At 46.1% G+C, this 16,713-nt stretch overlaps 1 protein-coding gene across 3 annotated transcripts in view; it reads left to right on the plus strand.

Moving 5' to 3' along the window:
- Positions 1-304: 304 nt before the first annotated feature.
- Tmem178b (transmembrane protein 178B) overlaps positions 305-16,713 on the plus strand; it is a 384,621-nt gene continuing 368,212 nt past the window's right edge. For all 3 annotated transcript variants that reach the window (XM_050147890.1, XM_050147889.1, XM_050147891.1), the window contains exon 1: positions 305-3,345. In XM_050147890.1, coding sequence (XP_050003847.1) covers positions 2,964-3,345 — 382 coding nt within the window. In that variant the 5' untranslated portion in view covers positions 305-2,963. The remainder of the gene's footprint in view (positions 3,346-16,713) is intronic.

Genomic DNA, 16,713 nt, shown 5'->3' on the forward strand with positions numbered 1-16,713 from the left:
TGTCAGGTGTCTGCACGTATGCCAAGTGCTTCTCTCTTTTCAAGGGCATAAGTAGGAAAACTGATGAGAGGAGAAGGTGGGAAGACACTGTGGCCAAAGTTGCCCAGCTCCACCAGGGCATCCCGGGGAACTCTGAGGATGATGGGCGCTAGGGCACTTGCCTGCAACTTTTAGACCAAGCGGGCATCCTAAGGACTGTCTCTGCAAGAAGTAAATCCCACCAAAGAATTTAAGGCTCGAGAGAAAAAAAAAAAAGAAAAAAAGAAAAAAAGAAAAAAGAAAAAAGAGGCACGCCCCTCCCCCACTAGATGGCACTGAAACGCCTTGTTCTCGATTTTCAAAATGCAGAGAGGAAAAAAAAAACAACTAAAGACAAAAAGAATATGGTGGAGGTGCGTTCATTTAGACTCACAAGCCCTGCTGTGTAAAGCTGGGTCCCTAGGGCAGCTCTTTATCCCGCAAAGGGGGACCTCGGCTTTGGAGAGAGGGTGAAACCGAAGGGGGAGCTTTAGAATGATACCCCTAGTGTGTGGAGCTGGATGGGAGGCTCCCAGCCTTTGCGGCTGTCTCACGTGAGAGAAGCTGGGGGCGGGGTAGGGTGGGGATGGATCCGTTAGCTGGGGCCCACCCCTTCAAGGTCTGGAGTCCGGTACCACCTCAAAGAGGCCCTGCAGAGGTTAAACCTAGCGGTCATGAGATCACTGACAAACCTTACACCGAGGTTGCTTTAACTCTCCCTCTCCTCCAAAATATCTACAACAGCCTTCTCCACCCCATTGTGATTTTCTTCTGGTCTTAAATGGACCTTGCGGTCTCCTTTTCTTGCTGAAGAGTCAGGGCAGGTGTGTGTGTGTGTGTGTGTGTTGTGTCGGGCGCTGGCTTAGGATGATCGAGAGCCTCACCGCTGCTCTCTGCTCAGCTCCAGGTGGAAATCACAGTAGCTAGTAAGGTAGTGCTTATGGCTTTCTGGGGGGAAAAACAAAGATTAAACCAACGGGAGACACTAGCGGCCGAAACCCGGGGCACAGGGGTTCACTCAGAACTCGTTAAAGAAGGTTCTCTAAAACTTTTTTAAAAAAAGAACTGTGGCGAGTTTAAGGGAATTTTCCACGGTCAAAAGAGAAACAGGAGACGTGGGCACCAACCCTAAATTTACAATAATACACATAAACATGCTACATGCCACATATATGTATATGTGCATAAATATGGATGTGATGGAGTGCATACCTACCTAGACACCATTCACTTGCCTGGCCAAAGAATAAGGCTCAGACATTTCGTGCCTGGGAAATTGGTGCGGTTCAACTTTAAGAAGGCTAGAAAAATAAGAGATGAGGCTCACGTTGCACGGATGACATCACTAGCTTTTGGCTGCGCGCTCCGTGTTCTCGGCTGTGGGTTTTAGCCAAGGCTGCAGCGCCTAGAGGCCGAGCGAGTGACAGCGGCTTCCTAGGGCGCCCACACCCGGGCAATGCGATTTCTGGAGCCCCTGGGGCGCAGGCTAGGCTCTCGCTCCTCGCGGGCGTCGGCTGAGCCTGAGAGGCCCGGAAGCCTCCGCGGCTCGAGGAGGAGATAGGGAGGGTAAGCTGAGGTACCGAGGCTCCCTACCCCCCACCCCTTGCCCCATTCACCACAGTGCGGGGAGCCGGATCGCGGGACGCCGAGGCCGGGACGGGATCCTCTGCACGAGGCCGAGGGACCCTGCGCCTCGTCGCCTGGGTGGGCTGCGAAGAAAATGGTGCAGTCTGAGAGTGGCTGACCCCAGCTGGCCAGAGCAAGCGGGTGCTGGACTGCTTGGGCTCAGGTGGCAGCGAAGGGGGCGGGTTGCTTCGAGCAGCCGGGTCCTGGGTTTTCTTGGTGCCCGCAGCATTTGCTTAGCACCTGGGCAGCTCCCACGCGGGGCTGCGGGAGACTAGGTGAAGTGAGGCAGAGGGGATCTTGGAGGAGGCTGGGCGTACACATTCCAGGAAGAAGGAGCTGGAAAGAGCAGAATGACACCGAGGAGGCTGGTGACTGGGCCGGCTGCGCGCCACCCCTGAGCGACCTGTCCATGGTGTTGAAGGAGCTCGGAGAGCCCGGGGTGCTCCCTCCTCTGTGCAGCCTGCCCATAGCTCCTGGCAGCTGCCGCCCAGTCTCTGCAAACCCCGGGCCTGGAATAGTCGCCTAACGCCACCTGGGTGTCCCCGCTGTCCAAAAGCTAGACAGTCTGAATGGCGAGGCCAGAGGCTGGCCACCCGGGAGCTCGCGGGGAAAGGCTGTCCGAGATCGTGCGTCCTCGGGCAGTTCACCTCTGAGAGCACGCGTGGGCCAGCAGGAGCCAAGGACCTATTGGTGATCAGAGGACCGAGGCTTTGAAAAGACCCGACGCTGAGAGGAAGAACAGTTTCGGACGCACGTCCCCGGCCTTCGGCTGCAGATCGAAAAGGGGAGAGTCCAGGAGAACGAGATCCAGGGCAGCCGGGCGCGGGCGCAATCCATTCCTTCGGCGGAGTGCTGCGTCCTCACACGCCCTCCCTATCATTCCTAGGAAGCCAGGACAGTCACTTTGGTCAGCAAGCTGCACAGAAAAACCCAGCAAATCCCGCCGCGGTCGAGAGCACTTGGTATTTAGTTTGCGGTTGCCGGGCCGCGGGCCGAGGCGGAGGCTTAGGACTGTCGCCTCCTGAACGGTGAGAAGTGGCGGTGTTGAGTTCGCCACCACCGGAGAAGGCTGCACCAGCCCGGAGGATGCTCAGGACCCCGCGGGAGCCTCTCCGTAACAGAACTTTATAGGCTGCCCGCCCCGATCCCCGCAGTCTCCAGGCTCCGTACCCGCAGGTGGGGGCCAAGGGGTCGCCGCGGCGCAGATTCCCCTCCAGTCCCCACCCCCAGCTCGGCCGCCCTCCGCTTTGTTCCGGGCGTGCAGAGGGAAGGCGAGGCTGCGGCGGATCATGCCCATGGTGTAGCCGCCAAGCGGAGGCATGGCTGCCGGAAGGTTACTGCTCTACACCGGGCTTTCGCTAGCGCTCTGCGCCCTCGGAATGCTGGCTGTGGCCATCTGCTCCGACCACTGGTACGAGACGGACGCCAGGAAGCACAGGGACAGGTGCAAGGCCTTCAACACCCGCCGGGTCGATCCCGGTTTCATTTACAACAACAACAACAACTTGCCTCTGCGCGCGAGCCGCTCGCGCCTGGACCGCTGGGAGGGCAAACTCCTCCGGGCCCGGAATCGCCGGCAGCTGTTCGCCATGAGCCCGGCGGACGAGTGCAGCCGGCAGTACAACTCCACCAACATGGGCCTCTGGAGGAAGTGCCACCGGCAGGGCTTCGACCCAGAGATCGCCGCCCTCATCCGGAAAGGTAAGCTCCAGGCGCGAGGCGTGGCGCTGCAGAGAGCCAGGCGCCTCTAGGTAGGCCCTGCAGCCCCTTGCCTCTCCTGTTGGCCACAGGCGACAGCATCTCCTGGTTCTGAGTGGCTCAGTTATCCCGTCCTGACTGAGCCTTGGCATGGGCAGAACTTGCCTCTCCATAGCTGTGATAGAATGTGGTAAAGCTTTCACTCTCTTTGCTCACCTGCCGTTTTGCTCTTGTCTATCCAGATTCTCATGGAATCTCCTGGACCATTTTACTTTTTATTCTTAAAATCCAGAGTAATGCCTCATCAGCCTTTGAGAAGGAAGGGAATCTCCAATGCTGTTTCTGGAGAAAGCCCTTTAAGGGTGATGTGTCAGGGGTAACTGGCTCCGAATTTTAATTTCTGTTTTAGATGTTGAGCTGCTTCGAGCAAGGGAAACTGGGGGTGGGGGTGTCTCCCAGAAAAGGCCGTATGGACCCCAGAAACATTTACTTAGTAATGCACTGTAGAAGTCATGGTGTAGGTATTGGCCATATAAACACCAAGAAATTCTAGCCCCGTTTTACAGTAGCCCAAAGTGGCTAGTGAGCAGCATTCCATTACAGTACTTAACTTCTTCCTTGGAGAGGTGGGCGACAGAAGTGACTGTCGGTTTGCAATGAATGTCAGCAGTCTAGTAAGCCCCCAAAGTCAACCTGAGTGGGCATTCCAGGAGGAAAAAATACTATTTTCAGATTTATATAAACCACTCAAGGCATAGAAGACAGATCATAAGGAAACATTTGCTAATAACACTTGATATTTGAATATGATCACATGCATAGGAAAGTCTGCTTGCGTGATGCATTTTGTGAATCCTGTATATGTTGGGAACCATCCTGTCTCGTCAGTCTGCTGAAATACTGTTCACTGTCATGTGCTTTGTTGAGGAGGGGACCGTGTTCTTTTCTATGATGGCTGCACCCTGGGAAGATGTGCAGATTTCAGACCTTGCTTCTCCCCTCATCTGTCACTCTCTTCAACCGCTGGGTAGTTGACAACTGTGTTAATATTTGCAAATGTGCCGAGACATAAAGTGATTCTTAATTTCTCGCATCACTGTGAAGTTTATTGATGTTTTAAAACAATATCTGAGAGAACTGATGTACTTTGAGTTGCAAAAATGTTGAGGTTATTCAAAAGAAATTGTTAATTTGAATAAACACACACAAACACACACGACCACTACCACCACCACCACCAACCATGTAAGAATGATTAGTAGTGGGTATGGTCCAGGAGGCCATTTCACAGTTGGCAGGTGAGGAGGAGAGTTAGGAAAGAGAAGGAGTGAGTGAGTGTCCATCTTGGCATTTGTTGTGTAGCTTCTTGGGGCTGACTAGGGATGGGCATGGCAGTACTCACAGGCACTCCACCTGCTTCCTGACAAGGCTCTTGTTAGTGTGGCCTGATCCAGATGGAACTCTGGGAAGGATGCGCAAGATATTTTGGGACTGGACCGAGGAGCAGGAAACCAAGAGGAAGCAGAATTATTTTTCACAAGGGGGGGGGGCGCTTTATAACTGTTTTCAGGTTAACGATGTTATTTTATCTGTGCTCTGCTTTCTTTACCATGGAAACGATAGGTAGCTGGCTGAAGTGTTGGGGAGAGCCGCTGGTAATGACTGGTGGGCGCTGACAAGATTTGTTGAAGGACAGCCTTACATTCCCTTCCTTGAGCATTTTAGAACAGACTGGTATCCTCTGTCTGGTATCGGCCAGCCCTACTTAGAGGAGGAGGGAAATGGGGTTTATGGCTTCTGGTGGCTCCATCCAGGTCTCCTATTCCACTTTTTGCCTGCTTGGCAGTCTGACTAGAGAGGTTGACTTGGTCTGTGCATCAGAGGGACTGGTTACCATAGTGACACTTTCTTCCGGTGAAGCTGGAAACAGGGAAGGGATAGGGGGAGGAATGAACAACATTTTGACTTCGTATCGACTGATTTTTTAATTGCAGCAGCAGAAAGTGGACACGCACAGCAGGGGATTGAATACACTGATACCCAGAGTTGGCAGGGCATTGTATTTCACTTGAACTAATGGAAATGCTGTTCCCCATCACCTCAAACACAGCAATCACTGTCAGCTGCAAGCACTTGTTCACCACGGTTGTTCCTGTCCTTTTGGCATTCTTGTTAGGCATTATTGAGATAGATGGCATGCTGGGCGTACAAATCTTGAGAGACCTGGGTCACCAGCTTCATTTTTTTTTTTAACCTTGTAATATCATCTTTGAAAACCAGGTCTTCCTTTTCCAAGCAGCAATAGACATTTTGTAAACAAGTGCATTTTATATTCATAGAATTTATAGGCAGTTCTAATAACATATAGAAAGCGATTTCTAGTTTAACCACCATTTGTCCTAGATGGGTGGAGTTTAGAAGGGTATTAACATTGATACTGCTATATTTAAATTTAAGATATCTTAAGGAGGGAGGTTTATCTCACATTAGTCATTAGAAGCCCCGAAAAGAACTTAGATCTTTATCTCTTTTTGAAAGATATCCTATTACAATTGCGTGAGATATATTTTGGGCAAAGAAAAGGAAAACAAGAGAAAAGGTTGTTTAAAGTCTATTTAAAATGTTATGGGAAAATGTGAGTTTTTTTTTTTTTTTGACAGGGTTTCTCTGTGTAATAGCTCTGGAACTTGCTCTGTAGACCAGGGTGGCCTCTTCATCCAAGGTTCTGGGATTAAAGGTGTATACCACCCCCACCTGGCATGAGTTGTATCTTAATGATTCTGTTGCCCTAAAGGGTTCAGTCACTTGTTAACTCAGTCATTGCATTGAAAGTGTTGTTTGTTCTTTTGAAAGAAAACAAAACCAGCAAATGAATAAAAAAGCAGAAGTCAAATTCTCAAATTCTACCAGACATGAAGATGAAGTATCTCTGATTTGTGTGCTTTCTGCATTCTTCCTGATGCCTCAGGCCACGGCTGTGCACACCAGAGTGTATCTCTGGCGGTGACTCTTGTTTCATTATTGAACAAGGAGTCCCTGGATAGCAGGCAAAACACACATTTGGAGCACACATCCACCAGAGCCTTGGGTTTTGGGAAACACTTCATAAAAATCGGGTTTACAAATGCATCTATCCAGAGCCAATTCTAGTTGTGTGGGAATACAAATAATATATTAGTTGGGAAATTATGATGAAAAAGAAAAAACAAAAAGAGAAACGACTGTGACTACGAGTCCAGGTTAATATTATAACAGATGCTATATGAGACACCGAAGAAGGATTTCTAGTGCAAAAGCTGTGCCAAGGAATAAGGGAAACTCCCAATTCTTTTTGGGTAGCATCTGCCATGGAACAGTCACACATCATCCAAAGTCATTATTGTCCATGTTAGATAAGATTTTAATTATTCTTTTCTTGGAGGTTGGATTGTATCAATCACTCCAAATTCTCATGTGTCTTAAGCAAAGAGGAGTCTTAAATCATGTCCCCTTGCTTCTAAACCTCATCCTGGTCTTTTGGAAAAGTCAGCACAGGTGCTGGGGGCAGATCAATGACAAGACCCATTTTTGAAGGCCAAGAGACATCCAGGCTTGTTCCAGGGATTCTTTGGTTTGTACTGAAGAGCCACATTGATGAAGTTTAAAATAAGCAGACCTTTAGCTGATCTTATTTTAAAGATAAGGTCTCACTATGTAGTTCTGACTAGCCTGGAACTCACTATGTAGACCGGGCTAGTTTCGAACTCACAGAGATCCTCCTTCCTTTGCCTCTAAAGTACTGGGAGCAAAGGCATGCACCACCATGCCCAGCCTTTAAACTGAAAAAGAACTTTTTATTGTTTTAAAATTTGCTTTATAATAGACTTTGGTCCCAGGAGTTTTCATGGTCATGAAGTAGTTGTGCTTTGAAAATAATTTTAATGGAACACTGTGCGTATTTAAATTTTAATGCTGTAATCAGGAAACACTTAGAATAAACACATGTATTATATGATCTCTTGGCACACAGTGCCAGGTTGCGAGATGAGTAAGACCTGGCCCTCAAAGTTCATATAGATGTAGGTGACACAGAGAATACGTTACAACTACATAATGACAGAGTAGCCACGGAACTAGATCCAGAGGAACACGGAGGAGGTGATGGCAACTCTTCATGGTGGGGCTGAGGGTGGGAGAGTAGAGATAGTTGCTCCTAGGAAATGAAATCGGAACAAAGCTCTGATGAAGTGTGGCCAAGGAAGGACATTTCAGCAGGGGGCAGAGCCTTGGAGGGGTGAGAAAACAGGACAGCCTGCTGAGAGCTGTTTCTGAGGATGGGGAGGAGCAGCGTAGGAGCTGGAATGCAGGCAAGGTCCAAATCCAGGAGCTTGTTTACCAGACTTCCCAGAGCTGCACCACCCCAAGTGTCTGTTTGAGTATAGAGGAACCATAGGTAAGTAAGCTAAACTCTTTGTGTCCTTAGCTGCACGTACCACATCACAGATACTCAACAGCCACACGTGGCCGCTGGCTACTGTTTTGGACCGTGCAGACTACGGCGAAGGTTCCTACCATTAGAGAAGACTTTTCTGGATAGATCTGTGCGGAGCTCAGAGCCTCCAAGATAACAAGCTGTATTTCAGATGAGGATAATCACACCATTGCGTGGGCGTAAAGGTCAGACTCTACAGTTTAGGAGACTTTTTGCCTTTTGAATTGTTTTGGGTTTTAGTTCAGGGTAATTTCTGACCCTGTTTTGTTAATTGTCCAGCATCAGTTAACAGAATTTGTATATGCTTCACTCTTTCCCAAATTTCAGAAAAATGTCAGGCTATGAAGTAGGCATGGTGGTTCCTTCCTTTAGTCCCTTGGAAGGCTGAGGCAGGGGAATTGCAGTGAGTTTAAGGCCATCCTGGGCTACATAAGTGAGGATGAAGTCAGCATGGGCTACAGAGTGAGGCTCTATCTAAATTTAATAAAATTCAAAGTTCCCACTTAAATAACAGCTCCACTTGATACCAGGTGCTCATCTTAAAGCTTTATATACTTATTAATTTACTGTTCCTAGCAAATCTATGTGGTGACATTCCTATTATTATATCTTTATTTTTTGAGACTTTCATGTGAGAGTACCATATTGACACAGTTCCACACTTCCTCTCCGCACTTCAGCTGCTCCCATGTCACCCCACTCCCTCTGGGACTCATGACCTCATCTTTAACTATTATCACACACACACACACACACACACACACACACACACACACACACAGGACCCTAATGAGTCCATTTAATGGTGCTCATATGTGCATGGGATTAGGACTGACCCCTTGTGACTGAATAACCTATCAGGGGGCCCGTCCCTGGAGACAACCCATTTTCCCTTCCTCAGTAGCCATTGGCTGCCTGTAGCTCTTCATCAGGAAGTGTCACTCTCTAAAACTTCCCCCATCCATGTGGCATATTGACCACTGTATTTGTTACTTGGGTCTTGCTCATGCAATCAAATTGTCAGATTTCATGGCTAGATATTACTAGTATTATTTTAAATCCCCATTTTTATAGTAGAGGGAATCAAGGCTCACAAAACTCATACAATTTGTTAAATTTCTTGGGCAGTGTATGAGGGATTCACATTCTGGCTCCATATTTGAGGAATCACCCACCTGTATTGTCCCCATGGATTCTTTCTGGTAGGGTGGGAAAGGACAATATATTGACTTCTCAAATTAACTCTAGAGCAGTGGTTCTCAACCTGTGGGCCACACAATCCCTTTTTCTTGGGGGGGGGGGGTTTGAACTACCTTTTCATGGAGGTCACGTAAGATCATTGGAAAACACAGTAGCAAAATGACAGTTATGAAGTAGCAACAAAAATAATTTTATGGTTGGGGTCACCACAACATGAGGAACTGTATTAAAGGGGTGCAGCGTTAGGGAGGTTGAGAACAACTGCTCTAGAGTCTCCATTCTACCTTAAAGTAATTAAGGTGGACCTCACATATTACATGTTTTATTGTCTTCATTTTGCATAGTGTCATAGATACTGAAGTTTTATACACACAAAGGACATGCTCATTCAGCAATCTTTTATGAGAGCCCATGGACTGGATGTCAAGTACAATGTTGGGAAAAGTGGAGAAGCTTACATTCTGGGTAGAGAGAATAAATACATATCAGTACATATAAATAAGCTAACCAATGTCCACTTTCAAAAAGTAGTAGCTGTCATAAAGATGAAGGCTCTCCCTAGGAAGCACAAAGGGAAGAATGAGTTGGCCTAACGGGAAATAGCTCTATTGATCTTATTCAATTATTATTATTATTACTATTTGGTGTTTCAAGACAAGGTTTCTCTGTGTAACAGCTCTGGCTGTCCCGGGACCCCTTTGCAGACTAGGCAGGCCTTGAACTCACAGAGATCCATCTGTCTATGCTCCCAAGTGCTGGGATTAAAGGTGGGTGCCACCACTGCCTGGCTAGTTCTATTGGTTTTAATCTTACAACATGGGCAGATTGTGGGTGCTCTGGAAAAGAAGGAGGCAAACCTGTGTCTACAGGAGAAGATCCCACATACCGCAGGGCAGAGATTGTTTAATTTCTAGGATACATATAGGGCTCTGGGCACCCGTTGATTAAAAACTTTAAACCTAAGATAGTACCGTTTATAGACAAACCCATGGAGACACTCATGGTCTTTCAGTGCTTGTGTGTACAGGTCATAGGATGACTATGTCCATCATAGGTGTCTTTCCTCCAGAGCCATGCACCTTTTTGTTTTAATATTTATTCATTTGTGTAGCGCGCTTGCACACGTAGCTCTGTAATGTGGAGGAAGGAGTGCAACTCCATGGAATCAGTCTCTCATTCCTCCTTGATGTGGGTTCCAGGAACTGAACTCAGGTCATCAGGCTTGAGTAGCAAGTGCCTTTACTGGCCGAGCCATCTTGCTGGTACTGTTTTGAGACAAGGCCTCCCTTCCAGGCTTGGAGCTCACTGACTAGGCTAGGCTAGCTGGCCAGCAAGTTCCAGGGGCCTTCCTCTCTTTGCTTCCCCAGTGCTGAAATTACAGGGACATGTCACTGTGCCTGACTTTTTATCTGCGTACGAGGGGAAGAAGTCAAGTCTTCTTGCTTGGAAAGCACTTGACTGATGGGGAAATCTTACCACCTGCATGGTTTTTAATATGTGACGTAAATTACTATGCACATCTGTTAAATGTATGTCTACATGCAATAAGTAAACACAGTTTTAGTGAGACCCTCCCTCCTTGGTAGTTCCCAAACATAACCAGGGAGAGATGAAGATCAGGCAGGGTGCTTTGTGATTTGGGTGCAACATTTATGGGTTCATGTGCATGGAAAAAAAAAACAGTGTTCAGAAAAATTTGCTTGGTGTCTGTAGCAAAAGAGGTACTTTGGGATGGGACAAAGGTGTGGTGGTCCTTGTCCCAAGAGCGCTCATCCATTGACTCGGTTTCTCAAGATGAGTGTCACATGTGAATGGGTCAGGCTTTCCCTTTCAAGCTCACATTAGCATCAACTGATCAACTGGATCAGCAGTCAGTTGGTCAGGGAATGCCGGGCTGTTCTCTTTCTGTTGAGTCAACAAAGTCAAGAGCCTTAGCTCTGTTCTAGAAGGTCAGCTTACTTGTTCTTCTACTGGTGGACTGGTAAAGATCAGTTAGAAGATGAGTCTGTATATTTCACTGGAATTTTCAGTCAAAAATATTTTCCCAAGGCTGGACAGTGGTGGCGCACGCCTTTAATACCAGCGCTTGGGAGGCAGAGGCAGGAAGATCTCTGAGTTTGAGGCCAGCCTGGTCTACAAAGCAAGTTCTAGGATGGCCAGGGCTATGCAGAGAAACCTTGTCTTGAAAAAACAAAAAAACAAAACCCAAACCCAAAACAAAACAAAACCCAACCAACCAACCAACCAACCAAAAGTATTTTCCTCTTTTCCTGCCATGAGTAGGCAACCCCAGGCTTGCAGGAAGAATGCTGTATATACATAGGCTGGGCTGGCTTGACCTCGCGCACACACACACACACACACACACACACACACACATGCACACACACACATGCACACACACACATGCACACACACACACACGCACACACACACATGCACACACACTCATACTCCATCATTCAGGTCTAGGTGTTAGACACTAGAGTCACACATAGCCTAGATGCAAATATTTCTGCGATCAATTGCTCCAAATAATGTGTATAGAGAAGAGCATAGCTTGATGGATGCTTTGTGGATGAAATGAAGAAAAAATTATTCTTCTGTCTTTACTGGATTATGCAGTTTTTAATAGTGCAAACATTCTCTCTCTTTTGTTCCATGTGCAGTGTGTGTTAATGTGTATGTGGGTGTATGCATGTATACGTGTGTGTAAGGAAGGTCAGCATCAGGTGTCATTCTTCAGGAGCTGTGCACTTTGTTGTTTGAGACAAGGTCCCTCATTGGAACCTGGGGCTCTCAGATAGGCCAGGCTGGCTGGCCGGGGAGAGCCAAAGATCCTCATGTCTCTGCATCCCTCGTGCTTGGATTATAAGCACAAGACTATACTCAGCTTCTTAGTGGGGGCTGAGGATTGAACTCAGGTCCTCATGGACAGCAAGCACTTTAGCAACTGAGCCAACCTCAGCCCTGAGAGTCCTTGCATTCCCCAGAGAGCATCGGATGTGAAATAATGGGTTTGGGTTCTAGAAACCCCAGCCCCTTCCACATGGTAAAAACGTAAAATTTATATGGAAGATAGATAATAGATGCATGGCCAAAAGAAAGTGTAAAGAGAGGAGAGAAAACTGGGGGCGTGGAAGAGAGAACAAGAAACCACAGCATGGAGAGGCAGAGGAAGCCTCTAAAGGGATCCATTGCAGGTGCTAACCTGGATTAGAAAGAGGCCAAACACCAACCTGCTGGCTTCTTGCTATTAAAAAAAAGCCTCTTTTTCTTTTACTCAAATACCATTTTGCAGATTGGAGCTAAAATTTGAGTCCCCCCTCCAAGTAGAGATAGGTGGTAATGGAGGTATGTTCATGTCAACGCTACTGAACTGTACACTTAAAAAGGATTAAAATGGTAAATTTTATGTCATATATTTTCCTCTATGCTAGTTACCTTGCCTGTGACAACCACCTTAAAAGAGGAAAGGGTTGTTTTGCCTTACAGTTTGGGAGGTTCTGATGCATGGTTCGTCGACTCTGTGGTTTTAGGGTCTGTGGTGAAGGTGGGCGTGTGTGGAAGAGGGTGGTGCTCCTTCTCACAGTAGCCAGGAAGCAAAGGCGAGAGAAAGAAGGAGACGGCCAAGTTCTAATGTCTCTTTTGAGGACACGCCCCCAAATGACCAAACTTCCTTCTGGTAGCGCCCATGTCCGGAAGGGTCTAATATTGCCCTGCAGTGTCCATGGTTGGGACCAACCCTCAACACCTGGGCCTTTGAGGAACATTCATCTCTCAAAGGAAGCAGACAGAGAAAGAAATGCAAACATTTGGTAGAGGAGCAGATTGATTCACTTTAGTACAGAGGATGCAAAGGCCACCCATTTAGCACATTTATTAAGCACCTACTATGTGCCAGGCAGCAGGTCAAGTATGCATAACGCATATTATAGATGCTAATTAAATGGATAAAATTCATATCCATATAAAGTTTATGGTTAACCATTTTTGAGTATTTTCTTTTACTCAGTCAAACAGGTCTTTGGTGGGTTCTTACCTCTCCCCCATCCCTTGGAAGATCAATCCTAGGGTCTTGTCTGTGCTAGGGGAGGGTTCTACTGCTGAGTTGCTCCATCAGTTCTAAACATCAACATATAAGACAAGTAGAAGTAATGAATAAATTCCTTGGGCCATTGAAGAATCACTGAATGAGGAAAATTGCACCGAACTTGTTCAAAAAGGACCACTGAGCAGTGACTATGCCACGTACATTATCTGGGTGTGGAGACTCTTGAGTAAAATCCAATGCTTGCATGTTCCTTTCTTCAAGAAGTGAAAGAGGAGAAGTTATAGGGGAATTAATCAGCTCCATGACGGGCTCTATGAGGGATTTAGGGTGCCGGGCCCCAGGCATCTCAGTGCCACTTCGGAGCAGGCCAGGCTTTGTAGAAATGTAGACATTTGTAGAGAGGCACCTGGGGATGACAGGGGTAAATTTTAGCTTCATTTAAAAATGACTGATTCTGACTACGCAATACGTGTCCTTTGTCAACTATTCCCTTTGTACCTCTGATTCCCTGCTATTCTGGGAGGTGGCCATAGTTAGTGGTTCCCATACATCGTATCAGAGATATTGTGCTCCAGAAGTTAAAGACAATAGCACTGATATAGATAAGCCAGACAGTGAGCAGGCGATTCAAGGACAAAAATGTTTCTCTTTTATAAATTTGTGTGCTTAGAGATGGTGTTTAAGGGATTCTCCCAGGAGTCACCGGGAGTTATCTGAAGGGGATGTTGAGTCAGGTTGCAAGCTGATGTCACACTCAGAGGAGTTTGACAGGTTGGCAGCTTTTATGGGAAACTCCAGCATCTGAATTATTTCAATTGATTTTTTTTCTGGCGTCAAAGTATTTTGCCAAGAAAAGGCAATTTACTTTATATTAGGTCCTCCTCCTCCTCCATTTCCATCACTTCCTGCTCTTTAGAATGTCCTACTCGTTCATATTCAGGCCCTCACTCTAGAGCACTTTATTTACCTCAGAGCACCTCATTCAGTTTTACCCCGAGCTCCCTTTCAATTTATAACAGTGATTCTCTTTAGGCAATTCAAATCCTTTTCCCCAAGGCCTTGGGTACTTCCCAGGCCTGGGTGGAGTAGGGTGGTTTTTGCCTGAAAGAGGCCCTGGGCTGATGTGCTGGTGTGGAATAACTGTCTCAACTCTGGAGAAAAGGAGACCATGTTGTAAGGTTGGAGACACACACTCACCCATGTACCTGTGAGAGCGTGAAACGACCAGGAATGCCCATGGTATTTCTGTTTGTAACGATAAAATAAAGATAGTGTACCAAAAATGCAAAAACCTAATTGTCTACTAACAGGGAATGGATAATAAATTATAGTATATTTATACAATGGAAACTAGCACAGTATACTTAAAATATACATGCCCACTTCTGGGCCTATTCCCCAAAGACTCTGAGTCAACATATCACATTAATACCTGCGTGTCCATATTTATTATAGTATTGTTCACAACAGCCAGTTTGAGAACCCAGCCTCTGGAATATATGCACAATGGAGATTTATTTATTCAGCCACAAAGAGGAGTGGATTTATGTCATTTGTTAGGAAATGGGTACATCGCATGAAGTGAACTAGGTCAGATGCAGAAAGAAAACTTCACGTTTTCTTTCAATTTTGACTCTCAGAATTCTTTGTTAGCACACATGACATGAGAGTTGAAGGTACATGATGGGAAAGAGGAGGGGGACCAAAGAGAGGGAGGAGGAGGAGGTGAATATGGTCAGAGTATGTAATATACTTGAAAGAAATTATCTACATGAAACCAAACACCATGTGCAATGAATATCCACCAAGAAAAATATTGGAAAGTGTCATCCATATTTCCAAATGGATGAACATGGATTTGAGTGAAGTCAGCATTGTGAATGGCATTTACATGAAGTTCACAATCAATGCAAGAGAGCTAGGGACACAGCTCCATGGGAGAGCTCTTGCCTAGCATGTGCAAAGCTCCAAGTTCAAGTCCTCATACTGCAGAAAACAGCCAAAACAACGTTAACTGTTGTTTACAGAAGCACATTGACATTGTATGGGAAAAACTATGCATTGGGATAATTAACATAAAACGAAGCATAGCCTTAACCTTTTCCAAGAAACAGGGTGTGTGTGTGTGTGTGTGTGTGTGTGTGTGTGTGTGTGTGTTTGGAGGAGGGGATTGAGAAGGCTGCCAGGAACTTTATATGCCTCTAGGCTGTTTAGAAGCAAGCAGTGCTTCAAGGAGTATTGTTATCGTTTGATCTACAGATTGCAGCTTTTTCCAAGTCAACTTCTTGGCACTTTGCATAGGATGCTCCCTGTGAGTGACTTTTTATAAAAACAAGTCATTAGTGACAAGAAGCACTGAGAGAAGAGAATCAGGTAAATGGTAACAGTTTGCGCTTGAATAGTTACAAATCATGGTGGAGGAAGAAACAGTTTAAGTTGCTTTCCTTTCTGCAGTGGCTTAAGAAGATTCAGGCTTTGTATGATTAATTGCTGAAATAGGAACTAATGTACAAGTCACTAGGCTGGGGTTCTATTTCCAGTTGCTAGGCGGAGAAAAAAGTATCAAGAATTCTAAGGTCTAGACTGAAAACTGAAGCAGTCCCTTTAGCTCTCCTGATCAATAGGGAGCTTTTGCAGTGGACAGAACACAGAGACAGTGTAACTAACTGGTGAGTGCAGAGACAACTAGGGACAGAATACAAATTCCTCAGAGGGCACTTTAACCCCAAGAGAAACACCTCAATGTGAACCAGTAAAGGAAAAGGTTAAAAGGTTAAGAACTGGTTTTAAAGGGGTTGGAATTGTATTTTATTCTTGAGAAGTTTTGTTCACTTTTGAAGCTGGATAAAAAAAAATTAGTAAGACTTTAAATAGTTTTATTATTGATAAACAAGATGTATATATGATTATTTTTAAAATATGAGGGTAGATTTAGCCAGGAATCTCCACTTTAGGGTGACCTGTTCCTGCCCGTTCTATTTATACAAACTGTAGCAGGAACAGAAAAATCCCACCAGAATTTTAACAAGGACTCCATTTTCACCTGAATGCTATAAAAAGCAAAAGCTGAGCCCTACCTTAGCAAGGGATCATGGTAGTCCCTGGGGATTTTAGGAGTGTGAAGTCCAATAACTCTGGTGCTTGTGTTTTGATAACCGTGCAAGTGGAAGGGATAGATACCCAGAGGCATCCCTGATTGGCTGGGCTTCTCTGAGTCACTGGCTTCCTGTGGTCTGCAGGGAGAAAGGAACCTTGCTCTTCCAGGTGAGTGACCTTCCACTTTGGAGAAGGCTTACTTACCTTAGCCAATGCCTCCCTTTCTCCTCCCTCTGTGTCGTTAACATGAACAAAACAGAAGGTGGTTCAGAGCTGGCTCATTCTCATTGTGAGAGGTGAATTCTCTCTTGCCTGGCTCAGGGTGGTTTCCACCCATCCACATCTGGGACTACTCTTCTTCTTTAAGAATCTTACTGCCTGCCTTTAATCTCGGCACTTGGGAGACGGAGGAAGACAGATTTCTGTGAGTTCTAAGACAGCCAGGATTGTTACCCTGTTTTGAAAAACGAAACAAAAATAAAACGAAACAAAACGAAACCAAACAAAAAAGTAAACAAAACAAAACACAAAACCAACCAATCAAACAAAC

Source organism: Alexandromys fortis, unplaced genomic scaffold (genome assembly GCF_014885135.2).
Source record: "Alexandromys fortis isolate MF-2015 unplaced genomic scaffold, M_Fortis_MF-2015_v1.1 scaffold_57, whole genome shotgun sequence".
NCBI lineage: Eukaryota > Metazoa > Chordata > Mammalia > Rodentia > Cricetidae > Alexandromys > Alexandromys fortis.